Source organism: Thyridium curvatum (assembly GCF_004353045.1).
Source record: "Thyridium curvatum strain D216 chromosome Unknown NODE_10_length_634906_cov_78.760910, whole genome shotgun sequence".
Lineage (NCBI taxonomy): Eukaryota > Fungi > Ascomycota > Sordariomycetes > Thyridiales > Thyridiaceae > Thyridium > Thyridium curvatum.
Genome location: NW_022156765.1, coordinates 309,884 through 334,626, shown reverse-complemented (window position 1 = coordinate 334,626; position 24,743 = coordinate 309,884). Strand labels below are relative to the sequence as shown.

General features: G+C 58.6%; 7 protein-coding genes across 7 annotated transcripts; 5 read left to right on the top strand and 2 right to left on the bottom strand.

The window, feature by feature from the left end:
• Positions 1-788: 788 nt before the first annotated feature.
• On the top strand, positions 789-2,540 carry E0L32_002532 (uncharacterized protein; the record flags this gene model as incomplete). Its single annotated transcript, XM_031136732.1, has 6 exons — positions 789-916; positions 976-1,095; positions 1,155-1,402; positions 1,452-1,814; positions 1,877-2,002; positions 2,092-2,540. 6 exons carry the CDS (start codon positions 789-791, stop codon positions 2,538-2,540), a joined length of 1,434 nt encoding a protein of 477 aa, XP_031000386.1.
• Positions 2,541-2,894: 354 nt separating this feature from the next.
• On the top strand, positions 2,895-9,841 carry E0L32_002531 (uncharacterized protein; the record flags this gene model as incomplete). The annotated part of the gene is made up of 12 exons (XM_031136731.1): positions 2,895-2,985; positions 3,058-3,788; positions 3,861-4,089; positions 4,152-4,325; positions 4,714-4,778; positions 4,877-7,146; positions 7,681-7,868; positions 7,920-8,065; positions 8,126-8,469; positions 8,538-8,775; positions 8,836-9,163; positions 9,258-9,841. 12 exons carry the CDS (start codon positions 2,895-2,897, stop codon positions 9,839-9,841), a joined length of 5,388 nt encoding a protein of 1,795 aa, XP_031000385.1.
• A 632-nt stretch (positions 9,842-10,473) lies between these two features.
• On the top strand, positions 10,474-12,430 carry E0L32_002530 (uncharacterized protein; the record flags this gene model as incomplete). The annotated part of the gene is made up of 3 exons (XM_031136729.1): positions 10,474-10,692; positions 10,835-12,275; positions 12,336-12,430. The coding sequence occupies 3 exons, from the start codon at positions 10,474-10,476 to the stop codon at positions 12,428-12,430; spliced, it is 1,755 nt and encodes a 584-aa protein (XP_031000384.1).
• A 432-nt stretch (positions 12,431-12,862) lies between these two features.
• E0L32_002529 (uncharacterized protein) lies at positions 12,863-14,353 on the bottom strand (the record flags this gene model as incomplete). Its single annotated transcript, XM_031136728.1, has 1 exon — positions 12,863-14,353. The coding sequence occupies one exon, from the start codon at positions 14,351-14,353 to the stop codon at positions 12,863-12,865; it is 1,491 nt and encodes a 496-aa protein (XP_031000383.1).
• A 1,927-nt stretch (positions 14,354-16,280) lies between these two features.
• E0L32_002528 (uncharacterized protein) lies at positions 16,281-17,237 on the top strand (the record flags this gene model as incomplete). The annotated part of the gene is made up of 1 exon (XM_031136727.1): positions 16,281-17,237. One exon carries the CDS (start codon positions 16,281-16,283, stop codon positions 17,235-17,237), a length of 957 nt encoding a protein of 318 aa, XP_031000382.1.
• A 1,774-nt stretch (positions 17,238-19,011) lies between these two features.
• E0L32_002527 (uncharacterized protein) lies at positions 19,012-21,348 on the bottom strand (the record flags this gene model as incomplete). The annotated part of the gene is made up of 1 exon (XM_031136726.1): positions 19,012-21,348. One exon carries the CDS (start codon positions 21,346-21,348, stop codon positions 19,012-19,014), a length of 2,337 nt encoding a protein of 778 aa, XP_031000381.1.
• Positions 21,349-22,274: 926 nt separating this feature from the next.
• E0L32_002526 (uncharacterized protein) lies at positions 22,275-23,677 on the top strand (the record flags this gene model as incomplete). The annotated part of the gene is made up of 2 exons (XM_031136725.1): positions 22,275-22,576; positions 22,633-23,677. The coding sequence occupies 2 exons, from the start codon at positions 22,275-22,277 to the stop codon at positions 23,675-23,677; spliced, it is 1,347 nt and encodes a 448-aa protein (XP_031000380.1).
• Between the last annotated feature and the right edge of the window lie 1,066 nt (positions 23,678-24,743).

Below are 24,743 nucleotides of genomic sequence, written 5' to 3'. Positions count from 1 at the left end.
GTCGTTATGTGCTTTGGGCTGTAATGGTTTTGTTTTTAAGCGCACCCTGGATGGTGGCTGGGATGGAAAAGCTAGAGATTTCCGTACTGTGTAGATACTAAATTCAATCGGGCTGGACAGCAGCAACTACATGTATTCGCCGAGGCAGAGATACTTGCTCAAGGGGCCGGGGCCGAGAGACCTTGATACGTGGATGCTCTGCTGCGTGAATCTCGACAACACTCTCGGCATCACGAGCCTTCGGTTTCGCTGGAGCTCACTCCGAAGACATTGCCATTCTGCATCCTGCAGATTCCACAGCGTCGCAATGCAAATAAATCCCTGCCCATAATCCCACGGACCAGCCCATAAGGCCTCGGTCCGGCTTCCCCGTCTTGGTGAAAAGGTCCCGCTCTGCCAACGAGCAAGCTGTATTTTAGCCCTGTTCTGCCCTGCTGGGCATACCTACCACTCGAGGCGAAGGAAACGGCCTTCTTGGGAGCGGGTGCTACACGTGGGCTTCTCGGTAATGTAGGTACCTGGATGGCTCCCAATGATTGTCCATGGGAAGTTCAAGGACCTGTCCAGGAGAAATCGAGGGGAAATGGGCACATACCCGGAATCGTGGTAATGGATTATGCGCGGTGCCAAGCATACGCTTGATGGCCCCTGGAGCAATGCAATCTATTCCGCTTGGCGGGATAGCAAGATATATTGGGCTGCCCTGTCAGGCTGTCACAAACTGAGCGTGCTGAACTTTCATAGCACATCGCCTCTCCCACTGGCTGTGGAATTGTCCCATGTTCGCGATGGCTCGCCTCTCTGTTCTTTGGCTGTGCAGCCAAGCTGCGGCCGTGTACGGCGTGACCTTCAACATCCCTTCCGCGCCGCCCGCGAATGCCAGCACTCAGCTCGCCGCCGCCCCGGTCGGAGTGTCGTGAGTGCACGCATCCTGTCCATTGTTGTAAAGCATACCTCCGAGCTAACCTCACAAAGCTTTGAGTTCTTCACGTTCCCGGGCTACATGAACGACGTTGCCTCAACCAAGCAGTGCCTGCAAAACTTGAAGGACTTGACAGGTGTCTGGCCTCCTATCCGGATAGGAGGAACAACTCAGTAAGTCGACTCTTTGCTACAGTCTATTCTCGGGCAGCCTTACTGACTTGAACCCTCAGGGACCGCGCTACCTACGATGCGTCATCCCCCAATGCGGTCACTTACACGGTCGCCTCGCCAGCAGACGCTCCGGCCTCTCTGACCTATGGCCCTTCATTCATCACTCTGGCTTCTCAGTACGGTGGCAAGGTCATCCTTGGACTCAACCGCCGCCTCAACAACCTCTCCAACACCGTTGCCGCCGCGGTCCTCGCCAAGTCGAAGATGCCCAACTTGGACTCTATCGAGCTCGGCAATGAGCCCAACTGTATGTCGCAATCATCTCCCGGATGAGAAAATACAGCTAACAGACCAAGTTTTCTCCAACAGCGACCCCATCGCTCAGAGGCGCACCTGGAACGCGGCCGCCGACTACGCGTCGCAGGTCGCCTGGCAGAACGCCGTCTGCGGCAACCTCTCGGCCGAGGGCATCATCTCGGCGGGAGTCTACTTTGGCACCAGCCCGATGAGCATCGCCGGCCTCGCGGCCGTCGAGGGCAGCGCCAACCGCTTCGTCAAGGAGTACTGCTCGCACAACTACCCGCAGTGGAGCGGCACGTACAACCTCACCCGGCTGATGCATCACGGAGAGATCGCCTCGCAAATCAGCGGCTTTGCCGGCGACGTCGCGGCGGCCAGGGCCAAGGGCAAGCCACACATCTTTGGCGAGACGAACTCGGGTAAGCCGGCTGCCACAGGCGGGGACTCGAGTATCTTTCCAGCAGCTAACACATCTCTCTAGCTACGCAGGGAGGAGGGGGCATCAGCCCGACTTACGGCGCCGCCCTGTGGGTTCTTGACTACATCATGCAGACCGTCCTCATGGGCTCGCAGGCTCTTTACTTCCATCAAGGCACCATCGGCAACTGTAAGTAGATCTCAGCCCACACATCCATTCACTCATGTCTTCACACGGAAAGCGAGCCTGATCGATCGTGACAACGACACCATGACCAGGCCAATACTGCTGGTGGGGGAGATACTCCATGGGCGCGCCCTACTTCGGCGCCTACCTCGCCACGGCCACCCTCGCCGGCGCCGACAAGATCGCGGCCCTAGACAGCAAGACCACCAGCTACGCCGGCTATGCCGTGTACAAGGACGGCAGGCCCATCCGCGTCCTGCTGTACAACTCGGACTACTACACCAGCGGCCGGCGATCCTCGCAGGCCTTCACGCTCGTCGGCCTGAGCGGTGCATCGAGCGTGACGGCCCGGCGCCTGACCGCCGCGTCGGCCACGGCCAGAGTCGACCAGGGCCAGAGCCCGACGTTCGGCGGGCAGACGTTTCGAGACGGCACGTGCGAGATGCAGGGCGCGGCGGCGGTCGAGACGACGGCCGTGGATGACGGCGGGCGGGCGACGTTTACGCTGCAGGCTTCGGAGGCGCTGCTCATCACGCTGTAGAGCAAAGACAGAGCTGCAATGGCTATTTATGGGAACACAATCAGATGCCAGAATGGGGTCGCAGAGTCAAGAGTGCAGATCCTTGTGTCAAGACCGGCCAACAGCATTCGTGTGTCGTCCCTTATCTCTGGCTGGTGGGAGAAAGCTCGGCATTTGTCATGGCGTGCATGAATGCTTCTTATCTCCAGTTCCCTCAATGGGCAATGGGGGACCGGATCGATATAATTATGCTTTGGCTTACCCCGCATCTAGACTTGAGTTTCATCAATTGACAGACATCTTGCGATCCAAGTGTTCAAGAATCGTCATCAAGGTGCAGAGTAGTCTTAATCTCATCGATCCCAAGAGTCCGTGATGTCGCGCCCGACCCGTACCGCTCAGTCCGTCTCCTTCGACGTCCCGGCGGCGGAGCAACCGTACCTCCACAACCGCTGGCACCCAGAAAGTATGCCGCACATTCTCTTCCATAGAATGATCCTTTTCTGACCAAATCTCTCCTTTCTCTCCATCTGCAAAGTCCCGGCCATAGGGTCCATCCAGCCGGGCGAGACCGTCAAGATCGAATGCCTCGACTGGACGGGCGGCCAGATCGGCAACAACGACAGCGCTGACGACGTGCGCGATGTCGACCTGACCAAGGTCCACTACCTGACGGGGCCCTTTGACATCGCCGGCGCCGAGCCGGGCGACGCCCTCGTCGTCAACATCACCGACGTGCAGCCCTTCGAGCACCAGCCCTGGGGCTTCACGGGCGTCTTCGCGCGTGACAACGGCGGCGGCTTCCTCGACCGGCACTACCCGCGCGCAGCCAAGGCCATCTGGGACTTTGACGGCATCTACTGCTCCAGCCGGCACGTCCCCGGCGTGCGCTTCCCGGGGCTCGTGCACCCGGGCATCCTCGGCTGCGCGCCCTCGCCCGAGGTCCTCGCCGAGTGGAACCGCCGCGAGGCCGACCTCGTCGTGCGCTGCAGGGACACGCACCCGGAGCAGGTCGTCGCGCAGCCGCCCAACGTGACGAACGCGCACGCCGGGCTGGCGGCCGGGGAGGTGCGGGACCGCGTGGCGCGCGAGGGGGCGCGGACGATCCCCGGCCGTCCGGAGCACGGCGGTAACTGCGACATCAACGCCCTCTCGCGGGGTTCCAAGACGTATTTGCCTGTGCACGTGGCGGGAGCCAAGTTCTCTGTAGGGGATCTGCATTTCAGCCAGGGTGACGGAGAGATTAGTTTCTGTGGCGCAATTGAAATGGTAAGGCCTGCTTTGACTTTGGCATTGCGTGCTATTTAACTTAACTGACCTCTAACCCCCTGTGACTGGCAGGCTGGAATTATCACAATCCGATTCGACCTGATCAAGGGAGGCGTCGAGAAGCTCGCGCTCAAGAGCCCTATGTACCTCCCTGGAGAGGTCGCAGCTCAATACGGGCCATCGCGCTACTTGACCTTCGAGGGCTTCTCGGTGGACGAGCATGGCAACCAGCATTTCCTCGACGCCACCGTCGCCTACCGCCAAGCATGCCTACGAGCCATCGAGTACTTGAAGCGTTTCGGTACGAGGATAGACCAGTTGCTGTTTCTCTCCGGTTGCACTACTGACTGCATCTACACACAGGGTACTCGGGAGAACAAGCATATCTCCTCTTGTCGTGCGCCCCGATCAAGGGCATCATCGCGGGTATCGTAGACGTCCCCAATGCCTGTACCACCCTCGGCCTCCCCATGGACATCTTTGACTTTGACATCTCTCCCGAGGCAGAGCCTCCTGCTAAGAGGGATCTCGCTCCATGTGCATATACATCTGACCGAAACTGAGCTGACTCAAACTGCCACGGAGCCCCGGAGCCGAGACGTGCGGGGATACACTCCACTTAGAGATGGACGCGGGGTGGGATGAGTGCTATGTGCGGAAATTACCCATGAGGACATTTCTTTGCGTCTGCAGCACAAGTAGTCTGACAATAATATCTCCAAAGTTATGATGAGTTTTCTTTGCCCTATCTCTGCATGTCCCACTCCGGGCTTAGCTGTCTGTCCATCTCGATATTTCACCATCCAATGCCGGCATATTTTTATGTCCCGGTCGAAAGCTAGCCCGCCACCCGCGTTGCGGTCTCGGTAGAAATCGACCCGACCTGGGCTTGTCACTCCTGTCTGCGCTGACTCTTACCTCCAAGTGGGAACCATCCGGAACATCCTCGTCCTGACAATTCGTGCCATCTCTCTATGGTTTGTTGTCTTGGTTAGTCAACATGGCAACAACAACACAAGAACAGCAGGTAGCACTTCGAGAACAGCGAATCGTTCCAAGAGAAATGGCTTGCTAACCTAGTGGCTCAGACCATCAACAGACTGCAAGCAAATTGGGTTTGGATCCCAAATTGGGTCGACTCCTCGCCCCAAAACACAGCTGCCCGCATCGTCCGGTTCAGCCGCCAGGTCAAACTCGCCACCAAGCCAAAGCGTGCTCTCCTGCACTTCTCGGCAGATACGCGATACAAGCTCTTTGTGAATGGAGCTCGCGTCGCCGTCGGACCTTCAAGGGGCAGTCCCCTGATCTGGTACTACGACTCGAGCGACATTGCTCCACGCCTCCAAACAGGCGACAATGAGATCTCCTTTGTCGTCATCCGGTACTTTGCCAGCTCCCGGGGCGGGATGCCCTTTGAGCGCACCTCGTTCCCCGGGTTGACGGTGGTTGGCAATATCGAGACAGAGGCCGACACCATCCCGCTAGACTCGTCCGGGGGGTGGCAGGCGGAGGTGGACGAGAGTATATTGTTCCCTACCGGTCTTGTTGACGATGTCTTTCTCCATATTAACGAGCGAACCGCACTCGATGTCAAAGGCGAAACCATCACTCCTGTCGCGTACAACATCCGAACCCTCAACGGCGATCTCGCGCCCTGGCGGCTGCGCTCACGCGTGATTCCCATGCCCGAGCATGCACCGCTAGCCGTCAATACGGTGCGGCTATGTCAAAGCAGTGCCCCAGTCGACGCCTGGACAGCGTTTCTCTCTGGCAATAGCCCGCTGGCCCTTCCTGGCGACTCAAAACACGTGCTGGAGCTCCAGGCTCCCGTGCACTCTACAGCATTCCTGCGTTGGGCCTTCAAGGCAACGAAAGAAACCCAGATCAGACTCAAAGTCATCTACTCGGAAGGATACGAACATGAGCCGCGCTCCTACCCGTTCTTCCGGACAAAGACCGATCGTCTAGACGCCCAGAACGGCAGGATCATTGGCCCATTTGATGAAGTGACATTGACCATACCACCATCTAAGACCCATGTCTACGAGCCGTTTTGGTTTCGAACCTTTCGCATCATGCGCTGGGAGATATCAGTACCCTCTGGGGCTGACATTGAGCTGACATCCTTCGAAGCTACCCAGGTCAACTACCCCATGGCTGTCAAGGCAAGCTGGGGGCAGGCAGGAGACAAGGACGCCTCCCAGATCTGGGATGTGTCAATCAGGACGCTCCGCAACTGTATGTTTGACGGATACTCCGACTGTCCCTTCTACGAACAGCTCCAGTATGCCGGAGACTCGCGCTCCGTCGGCCTATTTCACTACCTCCTATCTGGCGACGACCGGCTCATGCGCCAGGCCATCTCCAACTTTGCCACCTCCGTCACGCCCGAGGGCCTGACCCAGTCTCGCTTCCCGTCACACGTGCCCCAGCTCATCGCGGCGTTCCCGCTCTTCTGGATCCTCCAAGTCTGCGACCACCACCTCTACTTCGGCGACACCGCCTACGCCCGCTCCTTCATCCCGCGCATCGACGGCGTGCTCGACTTCTTCGACGCGCACATCGACTCGCTGGGCCTGGTTAGCGGACTGCCGGAGGACGTGTGGCAGTACGTCGACTGGGTCACGACTTGGGGTGCCACAGACGACCACCCGGACAAGGGCGTTCCGACCTCGGGCCGCAGGTCCAACCGCCACACCTACTTCAGCATGCTCTACGCCTACGTTCTCCGCAAGGCTGCCGGCCTCCTCCGCGACACCGGCCGCCCCGGCAATGCGCCTGAGTACGAGGACCGCGCCGCCTCGGTCGTGGCCGCCGTGCGCGCCCACTGCTTCGACGGGCAGTTGTTCACCGACTCGACGGCCGACGTGGCGGCCGGCGACAAGGGGGCCTACTCCCAGCACTGCCAGGTCTTCGCCGTGCTCTGCGGCGCCGCCGACGCCGAGCCCGACCGCGGCGCGGAGATGCTGAGGCGCGCGTTCGCCGACCCGGCCTTCTCCAAGTGCTCGTACGTCATGGTGTTCTACGCCCTGCGGGCCTTTGCGCTCGCGGGTGTCTACGATGAGATGTGGGCCCGGGTCTGGGACCCGTGGCGCGCGATGCTGCGGAACAACCTGACGACGTGGCAGGAGGACGACGTGCGGCAGCGGTCGGACTGCCACGCCTGGGGCAGCGTGCCGATACACGAGTACCTGACCGAGGTGGCGGGCGTCCAGGTCGTCGCCCCCGGGGCGAGCAGGATTCTGTTCCGGCCGCGGCTGGGGCTGAGCGAGGCTGTCGACGCCAAGGTAGCGCTCGGGAGGGATAATGTGGCTGCTGTGTCGTGGAGGGCTACCGAGGGCGGGGAGAAGGAGGTGAGGTTTGTGCTTGACAGGGCGATTAGTGTGGATAGTCTCTTGCCTGGAGGGGAGGTGGTAGAGCATGGGGTGGTTGATCGGCTTGTGCTGAAGTGGAGGGGATAGATATTAGAGGCTTGTGTACATGATGTCTGCATCATGTGCGACCGCTCCTGCGCAGTATCCTGCGGGCAAATCTGTGATGTGTCTCGAACATCTAGACTTCGGGTGACTTAGGAGCCTTGGAGCTTCCGCCATTCTACTCTGTCCCCATCACCTTGTGACCCTGGATCTCCTGGACTACTTCGCATCTCACGGAAAGCCTCATTAAACCGCCAACTCTTTCCAAATACCGAATTATGGTGGCAGTCGCTGACGCCTACCGGATTCAGATTCTACGGTGCTATGTGCCTATCATTGTTCGCCCATCTGGCCGAGAAGAGTGAAGATCGTCCTCCCCCGCATATGGCCACGATGCAACCATGATAAGGTCAGCGTGGGATCTGCCCAGGAAGGGAAAGGAATCATTGGTCGTGAGACTTTCCGACTATCGCCAGGTGCCCTGTCCTTATCTCCCTCCCCATTGCCAATGCAACAGAAGATTATGCTGGGCCCACGGCTCGTGGCCTCACTCGATCGACTAGTACTCCTGCTAGCATAGACGCAGCATATCTTATAGCTGGCACCGGCACTTGCTTGAACGTACCACTCTTGATTCATCCCGATGCGATTCTCCTTCAGCCTCGTATTACCATCCAAGGCGCATCTGGGAATTGACTAGCAATGGACAAACTAGAACCTGGGTTTATGTCGGCTGGGCAGCCCCCAGCTGCTGGCCTTAGCAAGGCTGGAGAGAGCGAACTCGTGGAGACGAAAAGGGGCTTGAGTCCTCGTCACGTCCAGCTCATGGCTATCGGAGGCTCGATTGGTACTGGGTTATGGGTGAGTTCGTGGCTGTTTGTGCGACTACGGAAGCGAATCTAACCCTGGGATGCGACAAAGGTCGGCATCGGTGGCGTCCTGAGCAAGTCGGGACCGCTCTCCCTGGTCCTAGGCTACCTCTTCTGGGGTCTGCTGTACGTCTGGCCCCTCGACCTGTGCGTGGCCGAGATGTGCGCATACCTCCCGGTCCGCGGCTCCATCTTTGAGCTCGCTTCGCGCTTTGTCGACCCGGCCCTCGGCTTTGCGATGGGCTGGACTTACTTCCTCGCCGGTCTCATGCTGGTCTGTGTCGAGTACTCGGCAGTGGCCACTGTGATGCAGTACTGGAACAACAGCGTCAACCCCGGTGTCTGGGTCGCGATGGCTATGGTCGTCTGTGTAGGGATTAACGTACTCGCGGTAAAGTATGCTCTTCCTCTTTACTAGCAACACGACATAACCTCTGATTCGTACAACGAACTGATCGCGATAGGTATTACGGCGAATCCGAGTTTATCATGGCGTCTACTAAAGTCATTCTGCTCTTTGGCCTCTGCTTCCTCACGCTCATCACAATGAGCGGAGGCAACCCGCGACACGATGCATACGGCTTTAGCAACTGCGGCAATGGCAATGCGATTCACGCTTACTACACAGAGGGCGCAACCGGTCGTTTCCTTGGCTGGTGGGAGGTGGTCGTCTACGCTGCGTTCACCATCGCCGGACCTGATGTCAGATTGACCCGGAGCACATGGAGTGATGCCGAACCGCGTTGCTGATATTGATTACAGATGATCTGTCTCGCCGCCGGAGAAATCCAGAACCCACGCCGGACGATCCCACGCGTTGCCAAGCTAATCTTCTACCGCCTCGTCGGGTTCTACGTAGTCGGCGTGCTTTGCGTGGGGATAATCTGCTCGTCGCGTGATGAGAACCTCCTTGGGGCCATCAAAGCGGGCGAGAGCAGCGCTGCGGCGAGCCCTTGGGTCATCGGCATCAAGAATCTGGGCATCAAGGGGCTGCCTGACCTCATCAACGCATTCATTCTTCTCAGCGGCTGGAGCTGTGGCAACGCATACCTGTACTCGTCGAGCCGGACATTGTATGGATTGGCCAAGGGTGAGCCACCGTCAACTAACTCTCCTTTCCCCTTGATTGCGTGTCTATGGATAAACCAAGTCCCAGCAACTAACATGGTACTCAAACACAACAGACGGCCAGGCGCCCAAGATATTTCTCAAGTGCACGAGATCAGGCGTGCCACTCAACTGCGTCTTGGCAGTCTCGCTCATCTCGTGCATCACTTTCCTCGTATCGTCCAACAGCGCTGTCCAGGTCTTCTTCTGGTTCGTTGACCTCACGACGACTGCACTCGTCGCGACGTACACCATGATGCTGGCGGCCTTCCTGGGCTTCTACTACGCGCGCAGAGCGCAGAATATGGACCCGGCAACGCTGCCGTACCGCGCCCCGTGGACGCCCTACAGCGCTTACTTGGGCCTCTTCCTGGGTGCTACGATGCTGCTGTTTGTGGGATGGGATGTGTTCAACCCCTTCGACGTGCGCGGGCTTGTCACGAACTACTTTGCCCTCGTCTTTGCCATCTTCATGTTCTTGCTCTGGAAGGTCGTAAAGCGCACCAAGTTCGTCAAGCCCGCGGAGGCCGATCTTGTTTCTGGCAAAGCAGAGGTTGATGAGGAATGCAAGCAGTGGGAAGAAGGAGGTATCGAAGAGGTGGAGAAGAAAAGGCTGGCACAGATGTCCTTTGCGCGAAGGTGCTGGGAGAGGATGTTCTGATCAAGTCAGTGCATTCCGCACTTCGCCGTGTAGCATCAGCCGTTTCTTGAACACCCGCGCCATTCGCTGTTTCGACAGGTCAATAGTCTTTGCATTCACAGAAATGATATCCAGCGTTTGATAGTCTGTTGGTATAACGGCGAGCTACACTGGCCTCCTTTAAAGAACGAGTTCCAGGGATATCGTTTCCAGACACGTAACTCATGCATAACATCAATAATGAAGCTTCGTCCATCCAGAGGATTCCGATATGGTTCCCGCCAACAACTCCAAAGAGTGCCGGGGTTATGGTCCCCTCTGCTGGTCGACTGGCAGTGGAGCTGGTCAGGGAGACGCCGGCGAATCAGCATTTCGGAGATTACTGATCATCCTGGCCCCGACCAGGACGTCTCCCAGCTGACACAGCTTGGGGGCTTACTCACGCTCCCGAATCCGTTGTTGCCGGCACTCGAGCTGATGCCCCTCACAGCTTTTGATGCTGCTGAACAGAGCAGGCAGACCGTCGTTGCCAATGCCAACTCCATCCGTTCCCGTCCCTCCCCCCAGCCAAGCGTTAGACTGTTATCTCCTGATTATAATCTTGCGAGAATCTCTGTAGACGTATCGTATCTGCCGGACAGCCGCCCGCACGAATGCAGTCGCACACCGTCGCGGTCAAACCAGACATCAGTATCCACTTCGTACAGGATGGCAACGCCGCGGTGTCGACGCTCCCTGGCTACGATCCCGGCGGTACGGTAGAGGGGACGCCACAGGGCACGGCATCGACTGCCGCAGACCCGCAGAACGGGGCGAAGAAGCGACCTAGGGGCCGCCCGAGGAAGGGCCCGAAGGACAACAGTGCAATTGACGTATGGCTGTCTCATCTTCTTTTTCGTTTCTGTCACACCGCGCCTCCATCTTGCATTGCAGAGGGTGTCTGTCTACTTTGCCCTAATTCCACCGGTCCAACCAACCTACTCCCGAGATGCGTGCTAATGTGGGTGGTGGTAGCGTCGCCGAGCCCAGATCCGATCGGCCCAAAAGGCCTACAGGGACAGGAAGGATGAGACGATCCACACGCTGGAGAAGCGAGTCCAGTCTCTGGTGGAAACGAATGAGCAGCTCTGCAGTGCTTTTACGAAACTTCGAGACCTCGCTGTGAGCAACGGCTTGCTGGTCCAGAATGCGACGCCGAGTGACGACGTGCAGCCTACCCCGGATGCCTGCCCGCCAACTGCCAATGAGCAGTTCATCGCCTGCAGAGAGCTACCATCCGGCCATCATGTCACTCCTCCTCAGCAGCAGGCCGGGAATAACAATAACAGTGTTATGACATCCCTCAACCCTCCGTCAAGCCACCAGCTTCCGCCAAACTTCCCCCCTCAGGACCCAACGGTGCTGCCCTTCAGCCTCGACCCATCCGCCAGCTGGGCCAACCTCTTCCCCGCCAGAGCCTGGCACCCCCTCCAAGAGTCCCTGCTCTCGGCCCCAGGCGCCTGCTCCTCCTACGCGCACCGCGAGACCACCTTCGGGCGGCGCCTGCACCGCGTCGCGCTCGAGACGGGCATCGCGCTCGTCAACATGCCCAACATGCCGCGCGAGCAGTTCGCCAAGGTCTTCGGCTTCTGCATGCTCTTCGAGACGGTCGAGGACATCGAGGCGCGGCTGCGGGCCAGCCTGCGCAAGACGCAGGAGGAGAGCCTGTACCACTGGCAGCACCCCTTCCTGCGGCTCGGCGGCTCGGGCGCGCACTTCCCGGGCTTCAGCGCGACGACGACGCCGCCCGTCACCAAGGCGGTGGCGGCCACGGTCTTTGGCGGCGGCGGCGGCGGCGGCGGCGGCCCCGGGCGCAGGATCGGCAACCACGGCACGGTCGAGAGCTTCAAGCACGTCAACGCCTCGTCCGGGTTCGGCGTCGGGCCGTTCACGCGTGCTGCCGAGGAGGCGCGGGAGAAGCACCTCGACGGGCGGATGCACATCACCGTCCCAGGCTTCCAGGGCGACTTTTTCGACAGCGACGAGGTCGAGCTGTCGCTGCTGCGGCGCGGTGTGTACATCAACCCGTCGCAGGACTTTGTGCGGGTCGAGGTCGACTTGTCGCTGTTTGGCGACGTTCCCGATCAGGTTGTGGAACTGGGCGTGTCTGACATGAGCTCGGGCAACGCCATGCCTTCTGGACCTAGCTTTTCTGGTACATGCGCGGCGCCACTGGATCCTAGTCATCAGTTCGCGGGCGGAATGGAAGCGTCAAACATGTTGAGTGTCGACAGCTCCATGATCGACATGATGCTCCCGGCGACGTCGTTGGACATTGACGAAGGGTTTGCCGAGATGTTTACCATACCCAATCCGCTCGGCGCTGGCAACGATGGTGCAGTGCCTGGCACGGCGCCGAGGCATGCTCAGGGGATAAAGAGGGTGGTTATCCTGGATGTCAACCTGTTTGTCAGGGGTAAGTTGGTCCACCTGACGGACAACTTAATGAACGAGTAAACTGATACCTTGTCGACAGAACTGGCGGGACGTGTCATCTGCCTCGGGCGCACACCTGGCTGGCGCCCGGGAGATGTCAACAGGGCGTTTAGAATGGCGATATTGGAATCGTGAGTTGTGGACTGAAGGTGCACAGTTTGAGGGTCACAACCATAAGAGTCGAGTTGATCGACATATGGCTCATGCTCACGATAAAACGACGAAAGGGATAATGTCACTTATGAATAATGAGTAAAAAGATGGATGAAGTCTTGTTTCTTTCCAATTCCACAGGCTGTCCAAGCAGCCACGCGTGTCTATGTCTATGAGGTATCAAAGAGTCTAAACATGGTCCGGGCAGGAGCGCATCAACACTCTGACCGCCGCGCAACCAGTTTCTAGTCTATTTCATCGTTTCATATCGTGATGCGTAGGGATCCTTGTTGTTTCGAACAAAAAAGAAAGGCCCGTAGAAAAACGCCGTTTGTGAAAAAAGACCAAGATTATGCCCAAAACGAGAAAAGAGGAAATGCTTTGCTGGAAAATGCAAATATCGAAACCACCCGCTCAGACCTCAATGGCAGAAGCGATAGTGGCATCATGCTTGATGGGGTTGACGCGCTCGTCCCACTTGAAGTTGAAGCCCTTGCCGAGCTCCTTGCGGATGGCCGTCTGCACGGCCTCGAGGACGTTCTTGAAGACGCCAAAGTTGGCCGGGTTCTCGTCGTCGTTATCGCCGCCCTGGAAGACTCCCGTGCGGACGAGGCAGGTGTTCCAGCCGTACATGTTGCCGCCGATGATGTCCGAGGCCGGGTTGTCGCCGACCATGTAGATGTTGCGCGGCACGCGCTCGTCGCCGTGCAGCTGGTCCATCCACGAGGCCATGACCTCGTCGGCGTACTTGTAGGTCGCGAGCTCGGGCTTGCCGTAGACGACGCGCTCGAGCTCGACGCCCGTCAGGGACTTGTACATGGCCTCGAGGCCGATGCGGAAGGCGCCCTGCGACATGCGCGGGATGGGGTGCTCGGTGGGGCAGAGCATGTCGCCCTGCGAGAAGTAGATGGGGATGCGCTGCGAGACGGGGTCCTTGGCGACGGTGCCGAGACGGCCGTCCTCGCTGCGCAGCAGGTCCATGATGATCTGCATGTCGGTCGCGTAGTCGCGGCTGTCCGAGAAGACCATGATGGCCTCGATGTTGACCTTTGTAAAATCGCGCGGGCGCGAGGACGCGCGCTCCTCGTCGGTGAAGACGCGGTAGGGCGCGATGGTGGGGTCCGAGGCGACGATGTCGTTGGGCACGACGATGTCCCGGAAGCCGTACTGCTCGGCGACCTCGCGGCAGCGGTACCCCTCGCCGCCGACGACGAGCACGGTGCCGTAGTACTCGGCCAGGGCGCGCATGGGCGTGTGCGACTGGATGAACTGGTCGGTGGAGATGGGCTGGCCGAGGATGCCCTCGAGCTGCCGGACGCGGGCGGCCTCGGGCTTGCCGGAGCCGTTGGTGAGGAAGATGTGCGGGATCTTGATGCCGAGCTCGTTGTCGCCGTTGAGGATCTCGAGCGCGCGGCGGCCCTCGGGGATCAGGCGGTCGCCGTGGACCAGCACGCCGTCAATGTCAAAGACAAAGGCCATGTCCTTGGCGGCCTTGACCTTGCCGCCCGACATGTCCTGGACCTGCGAGACGAGCAGGTCGCGCGTGGACTGGATCTTGGCCAGGCCGGGCCTCGTCTGGGCGTCGCCGTCGTCGTCGTTGGGCCGCGTGACGGAGCTGAGGCGGGACTGGCGCTTGGACTTGGGGATGGGCAGCGACGTGCCGAAGGAGTTGCGCGACGGCCGGCGGTCCCGCATCGAGGGCGACATGGAGAGGTTGTGCATGTAGGCCGAGACGTCGGCGTGTGACGAGCGCGAGGCGGGGACCTCGATCGAGCCCGGGTGGCCCTGGGTTGGGGAGGTAGGGATGGGCATGAAGCCCGTGCCGGAGCCGTTGCTGGTCACCTGGTGGAGGGGTGGCGACAGAGGGGCGTCGACGCCAAAGTCTGAGTCGACGTAAGGTGCCATGTTGGTGAAGGTTGGACTCTTGTGTGTGATGTGTATGTGGATGTGAGAGTAGGCACGTATGGACGAAGGAAGAGGGAATGAAAGGATGGATGAACAAGATGAGATGAGATAGGACTAAGATAGGATGAGATAAAGGACGGGCCAGCAGCTTTTATATCACTGCCATGAGGCTGCTGGCCGGGGCCAAGATGCCGAGAGGCCAACAACCACCAGAGATGTTTGAACGTTGATGCAAAATCTCTTATCAGGGCTCTATCCGTGAATTCCCGCAGGATAGTCAGTCTAGTCTACATACATGTGAAAGATGGATGCTGTGAATCAGGACAGGTACACGTGTGCAGGATCTTCTTGCTGCCGGTGGTGATGTACACGCCGTACACCTCAGATGGACATGTACAAGTCGTCGACTGGACATCTCTGCAGCGCCTTACATCATAGCGGGGACGACGGGGACCGAGGATGGACACGCCGAGATGAGTCCGGAACGCGGTGTGCGATAAAGGACGTTGCTGGTGGCCAATCGTGCCAGTCTCGAAGGGGGAAAGGTGCCGTGGGATGCGGTAAGGAGGACCCTGGATGTCAGCCTCAAACACGCTAGGCGGCACCGTCATGATTCGTATGCAGGTATCTTCTCTCTGCCCGGACGAGCTGGAGCATCTTGTTCGAAGTACAAGTAGGGAGGGAACAAGTGGGCGGCGTGGAAACGGGGATGGACCCCTACTCCGCCGCCAGGGAACGGCGTTGGACGGTAGGGAAGGTTGGCTCTTGGGAAGGGTCCGCCAACGAGTGTAGGTGGGTGATGGTGGTGGGGAACCGTCCGAGTTTTTCTGCTCTGGTATCGGTTATCTATCTTGGCTTGTGAAGACGGTGTGGTGGAGGGTGTACTTGGTGAGAGGGGGAGGATGCCAGCGGATGGGCATGTCACTCGTGGTGATGTGCATGCGGCTCAAAAGTCAAGCCTTTTTCTTGGTGGCCGGATTGCCGTAGAAATTCACGAGATCAACGTCCGGTACTTCCACGTTTGCCCTTCACGTCATCCTCACTCTCCTGACTCCACCGTATCTCCACCGTGCTGGGAACCTTTTTGTGGCTTTTTGTGGAGAGAATGGGCAAATTCGTGCCATTCAGAGGCATCCGTTTTCTCAAAACACCATCGAAACTCTATTCAGCATCATGTATCTGCCTATCTCTTTCTGTCCTTTCTGTCTCTTCACACCGCCAAGACGCGGCCTTTTCGAGTACATGGACTGAGATGGACCTAGATCCTAAAATCTCTGCCACTTGGCCTGTTCCTGGCATGCAGCTCCTTTCTTCCCAAACGGCTATCCCGGCATGTGCGGCATAAACACCGTACACGGCAATCTGTCCCTGACTATCGCGATAAAAAAAACGTGGTGCCCGGGCCCCGGTTTTTCTCTCTCGGCTGTCTTGAGTCGCGGACTAAGATGAACGAGTTTTCACCCGCCCACCCCGTCCGTCCAATGATGACCTCATCCTGCTCCACGGAAACAATGCCGTACCTCAGCTTCGAAACACGTAGATGACTGCTGCAGCTGCTCCGTGCTTCTCTGTTGGGAAGAGAGAAAAAATCAGAATTTTGCAGGCGGCAAAGGCGGTGTTTTATTAAAAAAAAGGGGGATCTATCGGGAACGGGAACGAGGTACTCGGAGGATTCACTCCAGTCTGTCTCTGAGAACAAACAGTGATAGCAAAAGTAAACGAGAGAGACGCCAACACATCACCGCTCCGTGTTACGCTGTGTTACCTTGGCCGTCGAAGAAAAGACCCCTAGACCACTGTTCTAGCGCCACTCCTCACCTTGACCTTGACCATCAACATCATCAAGCATCCTCCCTGCTTCGCACATCCTCTCTCTCTCTCTCTATAGCTATCGCGGCACTTCCCACCACCACACCAACCAGACATCATGGCCTCCAAGACGTACACCCTCGCCGACGGCACCAAGATCCCCGCGCTCGGCTTCGGCACCTTTGCCAACGAGGGCGCCAAGGGCCAGACCTACGCCGCCGTCACCAAGGCCCTCGAGGTCGGCTACCGCCACCTCGACTGCGCCTGGTTCTACCAGAACGAGGGCGAGGTCGGCGACGCCCTGCGCGACTTCCTCGCCGCCCGCCCGGACGTCAAGCGCGCCGACATCTTCATCTGCACAAAGGTCTGGAACCACCTGCACGAGCCCGAGGACGTCGCCTGGAGCGCGCGGGACTCCCTCCGCAGCCTCGGCGTCGACTACGTCGACCTGTACCTCATGCACTGGCCCATCGCCTCGGAGCGCAACGACGACTACTCGGTCAAGCTCGGCCCCGACGGCCGCTACGTCATCAAGGAGGACCTCACGGCCGACCTGCAGCCCACGTGGCGCGCCATGGAGAAGCTCGTCGACGAGGGGCTCGTCCGGTCGCTCGGCGTGTCCAACTTCACGGCCGCGCACCTCACGGCGCTTCTCGGCTACGCGCGCGTCAAGCCCGTCGTCAACCAGGTCGAGATCCACCCGTACCTGCCCAACGCCGCGCTCGTCGACTTCTGCCTGCGCCACGGCGTCATGCCCGTCGCCTACTCGCCCCTCGGCTCGCAGGACCAGGTGCCCACCACGGGCATGCGCGTGCGCGACGACCCGGGCCTCAACGCCGTCGCCGACCGGACCGGCCACACCCTCGCGCAGGTCCTGCTCGCCTGGGGCCTGCGCCGCGGCTACGTCGTGCTGCCCAAGAGCTCGACCCCGTCGCGCATCGAGAGCAACTTCCAGGTGCCCGAGCTGGCGGAGGAGGACTTTGCCGCCATCGAGGAGGTCGCGCGCGGCAAGCACTTCCGGTTCGTCAACATGAAGGACACCTTTGGGCACGACGTGTGGGCCGACGAGGCGTAAGTTTACGCATTTGGGAAGATTTCATGACGCTTTGGACAAAAAGAGATACCATTTGATTTTGGAGAGATGAGCTGGATTAGATCTCTCGGCACTTTCTACTAGAGATAGACGACATAGACCAATATCACGACCTGTGGGCAAATACTATGCCCGAGCATGATTACGATCAATCCCCTCTGCCTTCAAACCTGAGAGCATTGAGATGGGTAATTAGCTAGCGATGTCAGCTTGCTTGACATGTCATCTGATTGGACTTCACGCGAGAAACTATCCTCCCAACTAGCACTGTGGTACTCAGTCATCCATCCAATTCATCATGCACAATCATGAGATTATGACACCAGCCGACCAGACGACACTAAAGGACCCCTACCCGACTACACTTTTCTTCACTGACGCTCAAGACAGTGTGCTAGGTGCAGAAGTGAATGAACCCCCAAATGACTGTCTCCAATCACCCGAAGCAGAGTGAAGGATGCCCTCCTACTCAATCTCTCCTCTTCTCTCGGGCACCATCGACCTTGGGCATGTATTGACTCCCGACCGGCGCCATCTGGTCAGACAACCCAGCCCAGGACTCGTCAAGGCCTGTAGAAAGACGACAACGCTGAGCGACCCCCAACCGAGGGTTCGTCCCCGCATCGCGACAACCACCACGGCGGCGGGGTTGCTTCATCTGACTGGTCCGTAAGCCTCGGATCCCAACGCCTACTGCACATTGATGTCGTGCTCCCCCCTAGCTCCCCATTTCTGCTACGTAGAAGTGCAGAAGCAGACACTGAAGCAGACTCGGTCTACCTTCTTGGTAGGTTCTCGCCCACCACCCCCTTTCCTGACCGGATGGGGTAACCCGCCGATCACCAGGATTGATAGGGCCCCGATAACAGACCAAGAAGCCCTGCTGAACTTTGGTAGGGTGTATGGTCCCTTGGCGCCATGAGTTGATGTGGTGGTCAAGACCGTGCCCAGAAGCTTGCGTGAGCTGACCGGTTTGGACGGATGGGCGGGCATATAAGGGAAGACAAGCTTCCGCACTAAACGTTTCCTGAACTCCCTTCTTCTTTCTTTCTTTCGTTTCTTCTTCAGCTCAACGAGTTTGTTTTCACGGTACTGCTTGCTACAATACAACAACATTGCAACCCCCAACACCACACACACACACATATATCTCCCAACCAACGTCAACACAACCAACAACCTAACCAACCATGGGTCCCGCTGAGTGTGGCTGCGCCTCGTGCGACTGCAAGACCTGCTCCGGCTGCAGCTGCTGCGTATGGCAACTCTCTCTCCCTGCCTCTCTACCAGCCTCCGGTGCTAACACGGCATCACCTAACAGACCCACTAGAACACAGTGAACAGCAGCTGGCCGAACGGCGAGGGACGGACTGGAGCAACGATGAATGCCGTGGATTCAAGCTGGTGGCGTTGAGGGTGTGTGGAGTGCAGTAGCAATGTAATACCGAACCCTGACACGGGGACGATCGTCATGTTCTCTCCTTTTATCACTGTATTACTAGATGTGACCGAGGCAGGCATTCATCAAATACATTCGTTCCTGAGCACACTGATATGATCATATTGTCTGCTACTATTGCATGACGGGTATATCTATACACGTTTCCCCTGATCCATACTTCCATGCATCCAAGACATTGATGCAAACCCCCGTCCTCGACATCAAACTCCTTGAATAAGCGCTCTATCGGAACTCCACGCTGAAAAGTGCTCATCTCAACCCAATGCCAACCCCTTCACCCTCCAAGGACGCAATCTACATCGACCTCCTCGCCGGCGCCCAATTGACAAGCCACTCCCGCGCCTTCTCCGCGCTCGCGCCCTCCGCCTCGCACGCCGCGACGCACCACTCCACCTCCCAGCCTCCCTCAGCAGCCAGCATCTCCGCCACTTTCCTCCTCTTCTGCGCGCCCTCGTCCACGCAAAAGTGCATCGCCTTGGTCCAGTCGCCGACCTCCGCCAGCAGCGGCTTCACGAGCGGCAGCATCGCCGCCGTCCCGCCCGACGCCGCCCTGGCCTCGAGCCCCATGTTCGCCCGCCCCGTCTTGCACCACTCGTTGCCGCACCACCGCTTCCCGCAGCCCGTCAGCAGCTGCGAGAGGTACCGCCTCTCGATGCGCCGCCGCAGCGCCTTGCCCTCCGGGTCGTGCATGCTAACGTACAGGGGTCCGAAGCAGATCGAGCACAGGCCGAGGTCGTTCCCGGGGCCCTGGCCCATGCGCGTGCCGGCACCTACTTGCCCACGGGGCCCGACGCCGTGCAGCGTCCGCCCGCAGAGCTCGTCGCGGCAGATCTCGGGCTTCGCGCGCCCTTGCTTGTCGAGCTCGTGGTGCTTGAGGTGCGCGGCCATGTCGCGCAGGCGCACGATGGCGCCGCAGAGGTGGCAGTCCGTCGTGCGGGCGCCGTCGGCGCGCTCGTGCGGCGTCAGGCCCGTCAGCACCGTCTCCGCCTCGACCGAGGGGTCCGTGGGGTCGCCCTCCTGCGGGACCTCGAGGTGGCAGAACTGGCAGAGGATGACCTTGCCCGGGCACGTGCTCGTGCGGTGGCGGGCGAGGTCCGGGAGTGAGGGGAACGGGCCGACGACGCCGTGGCACGTCTCGGAGGGGCACGCGTGCTCGGTGTGGAAGATGAAGTCGTGCTTGGCCTTGCTCGAGGGCGTGTTGCCGAAGCCGCCGTCGTCGAACTCGCAGTGCCAATGGTCTTGCCATTCTGGGGACCGTTTCTGAAAGACCTGCTTGCAGTGCGGGCAGGCAATGTTGTTGCGCAGGCAAAAGTTCTCGTGCAGCACGAGTGTCCGCTTCGGCACCCATTGCAGACAGTTTTTGCATTGGACTTCATCCTCCCCTCCCTGTGTGTGTGTACCGTTTGTAGCAGGTTCGTTCTGCGCCATCGGATCTTCCAGCACTGTGCGCACTCGCAACGAGAAGGGACGGGGTGATGTGTCGCTGGAGGTTGAGCCTTGTGACTGCCATCCGTGGACAGAGATCAAGAGGCTGTCGGCGTTCTCGAGCTCGATATTGGTAGGTTGAATGTTGATGCTGAGCGAACCGCCCTTCCCAGGGCTGAACCTGGAAAAGACGTGTTCGGACTCGCGAGGTAAAGCTCGTTGCCGGCTTGACTTTGGGCTGACAAACAGGTCCACGTCCTCGCTGTCATCGAGACCCGACAGCTCTATGGAGAGGGACCGTGACCGGTCCCATGAGGGCAGCTCAAAGTCGACGTAGTCTCCTGGTATGACCTGCCCCTCCACCGCTTTCCATGTGTCAATCTTGCCACCTAGGGAGCTGCCGCCAGCAGCCCCCGGTGCACGCTGTGCCTTTTCCATGATCTGTTTCAGCGTTTCGCGCGCTTGCTCTTCGTTTAGTGCCTCGATATCGACCTCGAGATCTGTATCGACCACGCAGATGCCATCGCCCTCGGGCTTGAACTCGTCCACCAAGAACCGGAACGCCTCGGCCTTGACGCCGCGCACTGAGAAGATGGCGCCCTTAGTAAGAGTGGTAAAGCTCTCCCGAAGCTGTCGCTCAAGCAGAGATTTCCAGTCGTCCGGGTTGTAGCCTGCCTCGAGCGGTCGGAGACGGACAAAGGTGCCCTTGGGCAACTGCTTCGCATGTATCGTCACCTGCGGGCCGCTCGGTGCCGGTCCCTCGCCATTCGTGTCGTCGGAGGTCAGGTCAATGGCCATTGCTTCCGAGTCACCAGCCTTGAAATCGGACTCCTGAATCCCCAGCGACTCGAGCAGGTAAGAGCTGAGTGCGACCTCGCCCTCCTGCGCGGAGAACTCTCGAATGCCGGCGTAGACCGCGTTGCCATTGCTCTGGTTGACGACGCGGAACATCAACGGGTGTGGTAACTGCTGCTGGGTCTCTTGATACTGCGACCTCTCTCGCTGGGCGGCGGCGACAGAGTATGGGTTGAAAGGGTCGAAGGCGGTGAAGGAGTGTGTCGTGGGCGCGGCGACTCGAGGGGAGGCGGCGAGGAGCTGTTCGAGGGCGGATTGGGGGAGGAGGATCTTGTCGCCTTTGAGGTCTCGGTTCGGCCTCGATATAGCAAAGGTCCCTGACCAGTTGAGGTCTGCTGGTTGCCCGTCCATCTTGTGTGTTATGAAGTTGTTTGATGCATTCGTAGGGTAAGATGTTGGAGTTGGTCGCAGGCCACTTGGAGTGCCTTTGAGGGAGCGCTGATGGATGGCGCTGAATGGATGTATGGTGTCCTGGACAAAGGACAATGGGTATCTACTGTTCAGGAGAGGCGTGAAAAGTAGGTAGGTCAGACGAGGGAAGACAGTGTTGAGTATTCACTGAAGGTTGGCCGGATATCGCCGCTGCATCATATCAGTCAGCAGCTGCTTGTGATTCTTGAGGCTTCCACAGATGACGAGCTACCCGCCTTCGGGATGTCGAGTCGCGCGCCGCAGAACCGCGGGGACGGAACTGATAAGACAGGCGATAACGATAAGATAACGGGTTTGGAACATTGATCGAGCACAGAACGCGCCAATCCATTCACACTAACTGGACTCTCCCATAGCTGCTGATTAGCACTGTTAACCCCCAATCTTACGCAATTCCAGTGGGGGTCTTTAGCGGTCAACCAGCGCTAGACCCGGCTATTTTGCGTCATGCGACAGCCCTCAGAGCTGCCCTGTTGGCGATCAGACCCCTCCACCTCGAAGCAGCTCTTCTCCTCGTGTCAGATTTGCGACAACTTGCTGCACCTTTGACACATTGTGACTCAGTCTTTTTATATCTCGCGGCCGAATTACATGAGGCTGGGGGTTTCTATATCATTGTCCTTTCTACTCTCGTGTGCCGCCCTCTCCACCATGTGAAGACACCTTATCTCCTGCACATCCCTTGACCTTCGCGCGTGAACTGTTGAACAACAAAGGCCTGCTTCTGCTTACCACGACTCGCTCGCTACAACTGATCACGCTTTATTCTCGGCGAGGGGCATGCCAAAGCAGATTCAAATACTGCCCTGAGATAAAGAGTCAGCAGTGGACAGGCTGTCCGAGGCATGGCGCCGTTGGAGTATGGCTTCGACGCGCATAACGGACCGATACAACAAGGAGCTCTGCTCTCTCTCCTGTCAAACAATCTGATTCTAAACCACACAGTGCCGTATCTCTCTATATCAGCCCTGCTTAACCTCTCTGCGACATCCCGGTCCTTCCGCGAGCTGACCCTCGAGACTCCGTCCCTCTTCCGCCATCTCGACCTGACGGAGGTCAAGACGGCACAGTTCGAGATCGACGGCATCGACCATGGCGGCGAGACGTGGAGGAACGTCCAGGTGGACGAGAACCTAACCGAAGACGAGTGAGTCCCTCTTCTCTGGCTCTCTCGTGTTGATCAAGCTGACCTCTGATGCGCAGCTTCTACTCGGGCCCCTTGCGAGGCATCTTCTCCAGCCTCAACCGCGCCGACATCCTGAAGCAAGTACAAACACTCGTACTCGACGGTCTCGCCGTCACAGCCGAGCTAGTACACGACATCATCATCGACCCGTCCTACAATGTCCGTGTGCTCTCCTTGCGCGACGTGAAACACCTCAACGAGCGCAGCCTCTGCGGCGCCCTCAGCACCGCCTGCCGCCGTGGCAGACCGCCGGGCACCCCGCGGCTCAAGGCGCTCTACATCTTCGGCCCCAGCGAACAAAAGATAGCATCGTCAACGATAATTGAGCAGCAGGGAACGGCGGCGGCCCCAGAGCCGAGCAACGCAGCGGCGATCGGCACGACGTGGAACGAGCGCTCGCAGGCCGTGCTCACCAGCCTCGTGGCGGGCGACAACGTCGGGCAGGGCGACGCTTGGTACGCCCGCCGCGGGAAGATGGTGACGAGGACCATCAGCGAGGACTGGGCCGCCACCATGCTCGACTGCAGGGGCATCATCGCCTTCGACGCCGTGCTCTGCAAGGGGCCGTGGCACTACAACAGCCCCGCCCTGGGCAAGATCGATCTGGGTCGGATCAAGAGCCCCTTCGCTCCCGGCACCCATAGATATGCTGCGGCGGTCTACTCCCTCAGCGGCTGCGAGGGCTGTGGCACCGCTCCCGAGGGCTGGACGACCTGGGGAGAAACGGTGGACGAGGACCAAGGCGGCGAGCTCGGGGCCTTCCCGCTCCTGGCGCCGCCGCCCCTGCATTCCAGCAATGTGCGGGTGGCCATGTGCCCCTCCGGGCAGAGCCTCAACCCCTCACGATACCACGGTTCGTGGAGCAAGACGAAGCCCTCCCGGTTCATCGCCCGGTGCTACGACTGCGTTCGCGACAGGTACTGCTGGAGCTGCCACAAGTGGTGGTGCGAGGACTGCTACCCGGGCCCGCCCGAGCCGGCGCCCCCGATGATAAACTCTGATCTCAAGGTACGAGCAGACGGGACCTGTGGGGAATGCTGGGCGAACAAGGCGAATGTGTAAAAAGCATCACGGGACCTCCATCACCTCCGGCTGGCCAGCGATTCCTCTCCTTATTGAGCAGCCCTCCCTGACCATCCATGCAATGTGTGCTCGAAAGTTTGTAACCTCTCCTTGTTCCTCGGCAACTGTGATGCTTTTGGTTTGTTGAGTCAACATTACCTTAGTCCGCTTTCTGTCACATCCAATGGTTGGGTTTGCCAAACGACCCTTTGCGTGCTGACCGCTCATCTTTTGCAATTAGGCATTGGTATCAAAGAGCTGCTGGGAGTGTGGGATGAATGTGAGTCTTTTTTGTGCCACAACCACTTTCACAACGGCTTGGAAAGCTGACACCATCGTTGTGCAGTGCCAGGATTGCATCGCGCAAACCCAGCGACTGTGCAGATGCTGTGGCGGAGGATACTGCCTTATCCATAACGAGGGTTCCACAAAGACCTTGGTGAGTATCCATGATTCATTATCCGGTGGCTTTGTTTGGGGTCCGTGACTGACTCTCCCTCCCTCAATCAGTGTGACTGTAAGCTTCCAAACTGCCTGTCTCTTGGCTCCTTTGCCACGAGCACAGAATGACAACTGACAAACATTCCTAGGGTGCTCTACTCGTGGTCGGAGAACACGGGAACTATATTAATCTTTGTCAAGGCATGGCAAGAACACCCAGCTTTCTCAGCTGCTCGATCAAAAGAGAAGGCCTTGCCATTGTGGTTTGGGCCAAGAAAAGAAAGGAGGGTGATGGCTCGTGTCCGGGCATTCTGGAAATGCAGCTGGCAGGCGTGGCATGCTTGTATGATTAACTAACGATACCCCTCAATGAATGACATGAACGCTTCTCTTCGCTTGCAAATACATCTTCCTTTCACTAGCCTTTATGAACTGCTTCTTGGATGTTGCGTCACTTCTTTGCAACTTGCTTCACATATTAACCGGGCGAAGAGCCCAGGTTGTGCTGTCTCATACTGATTTGTTGGTCCAAAGATGCCATATTTTCCCATTCATTACTTCCATATGTCAGTTCCTCAAAACTCCTTACTTTCTCATTTCCCTGATTACGATTACAAGTTGTCTT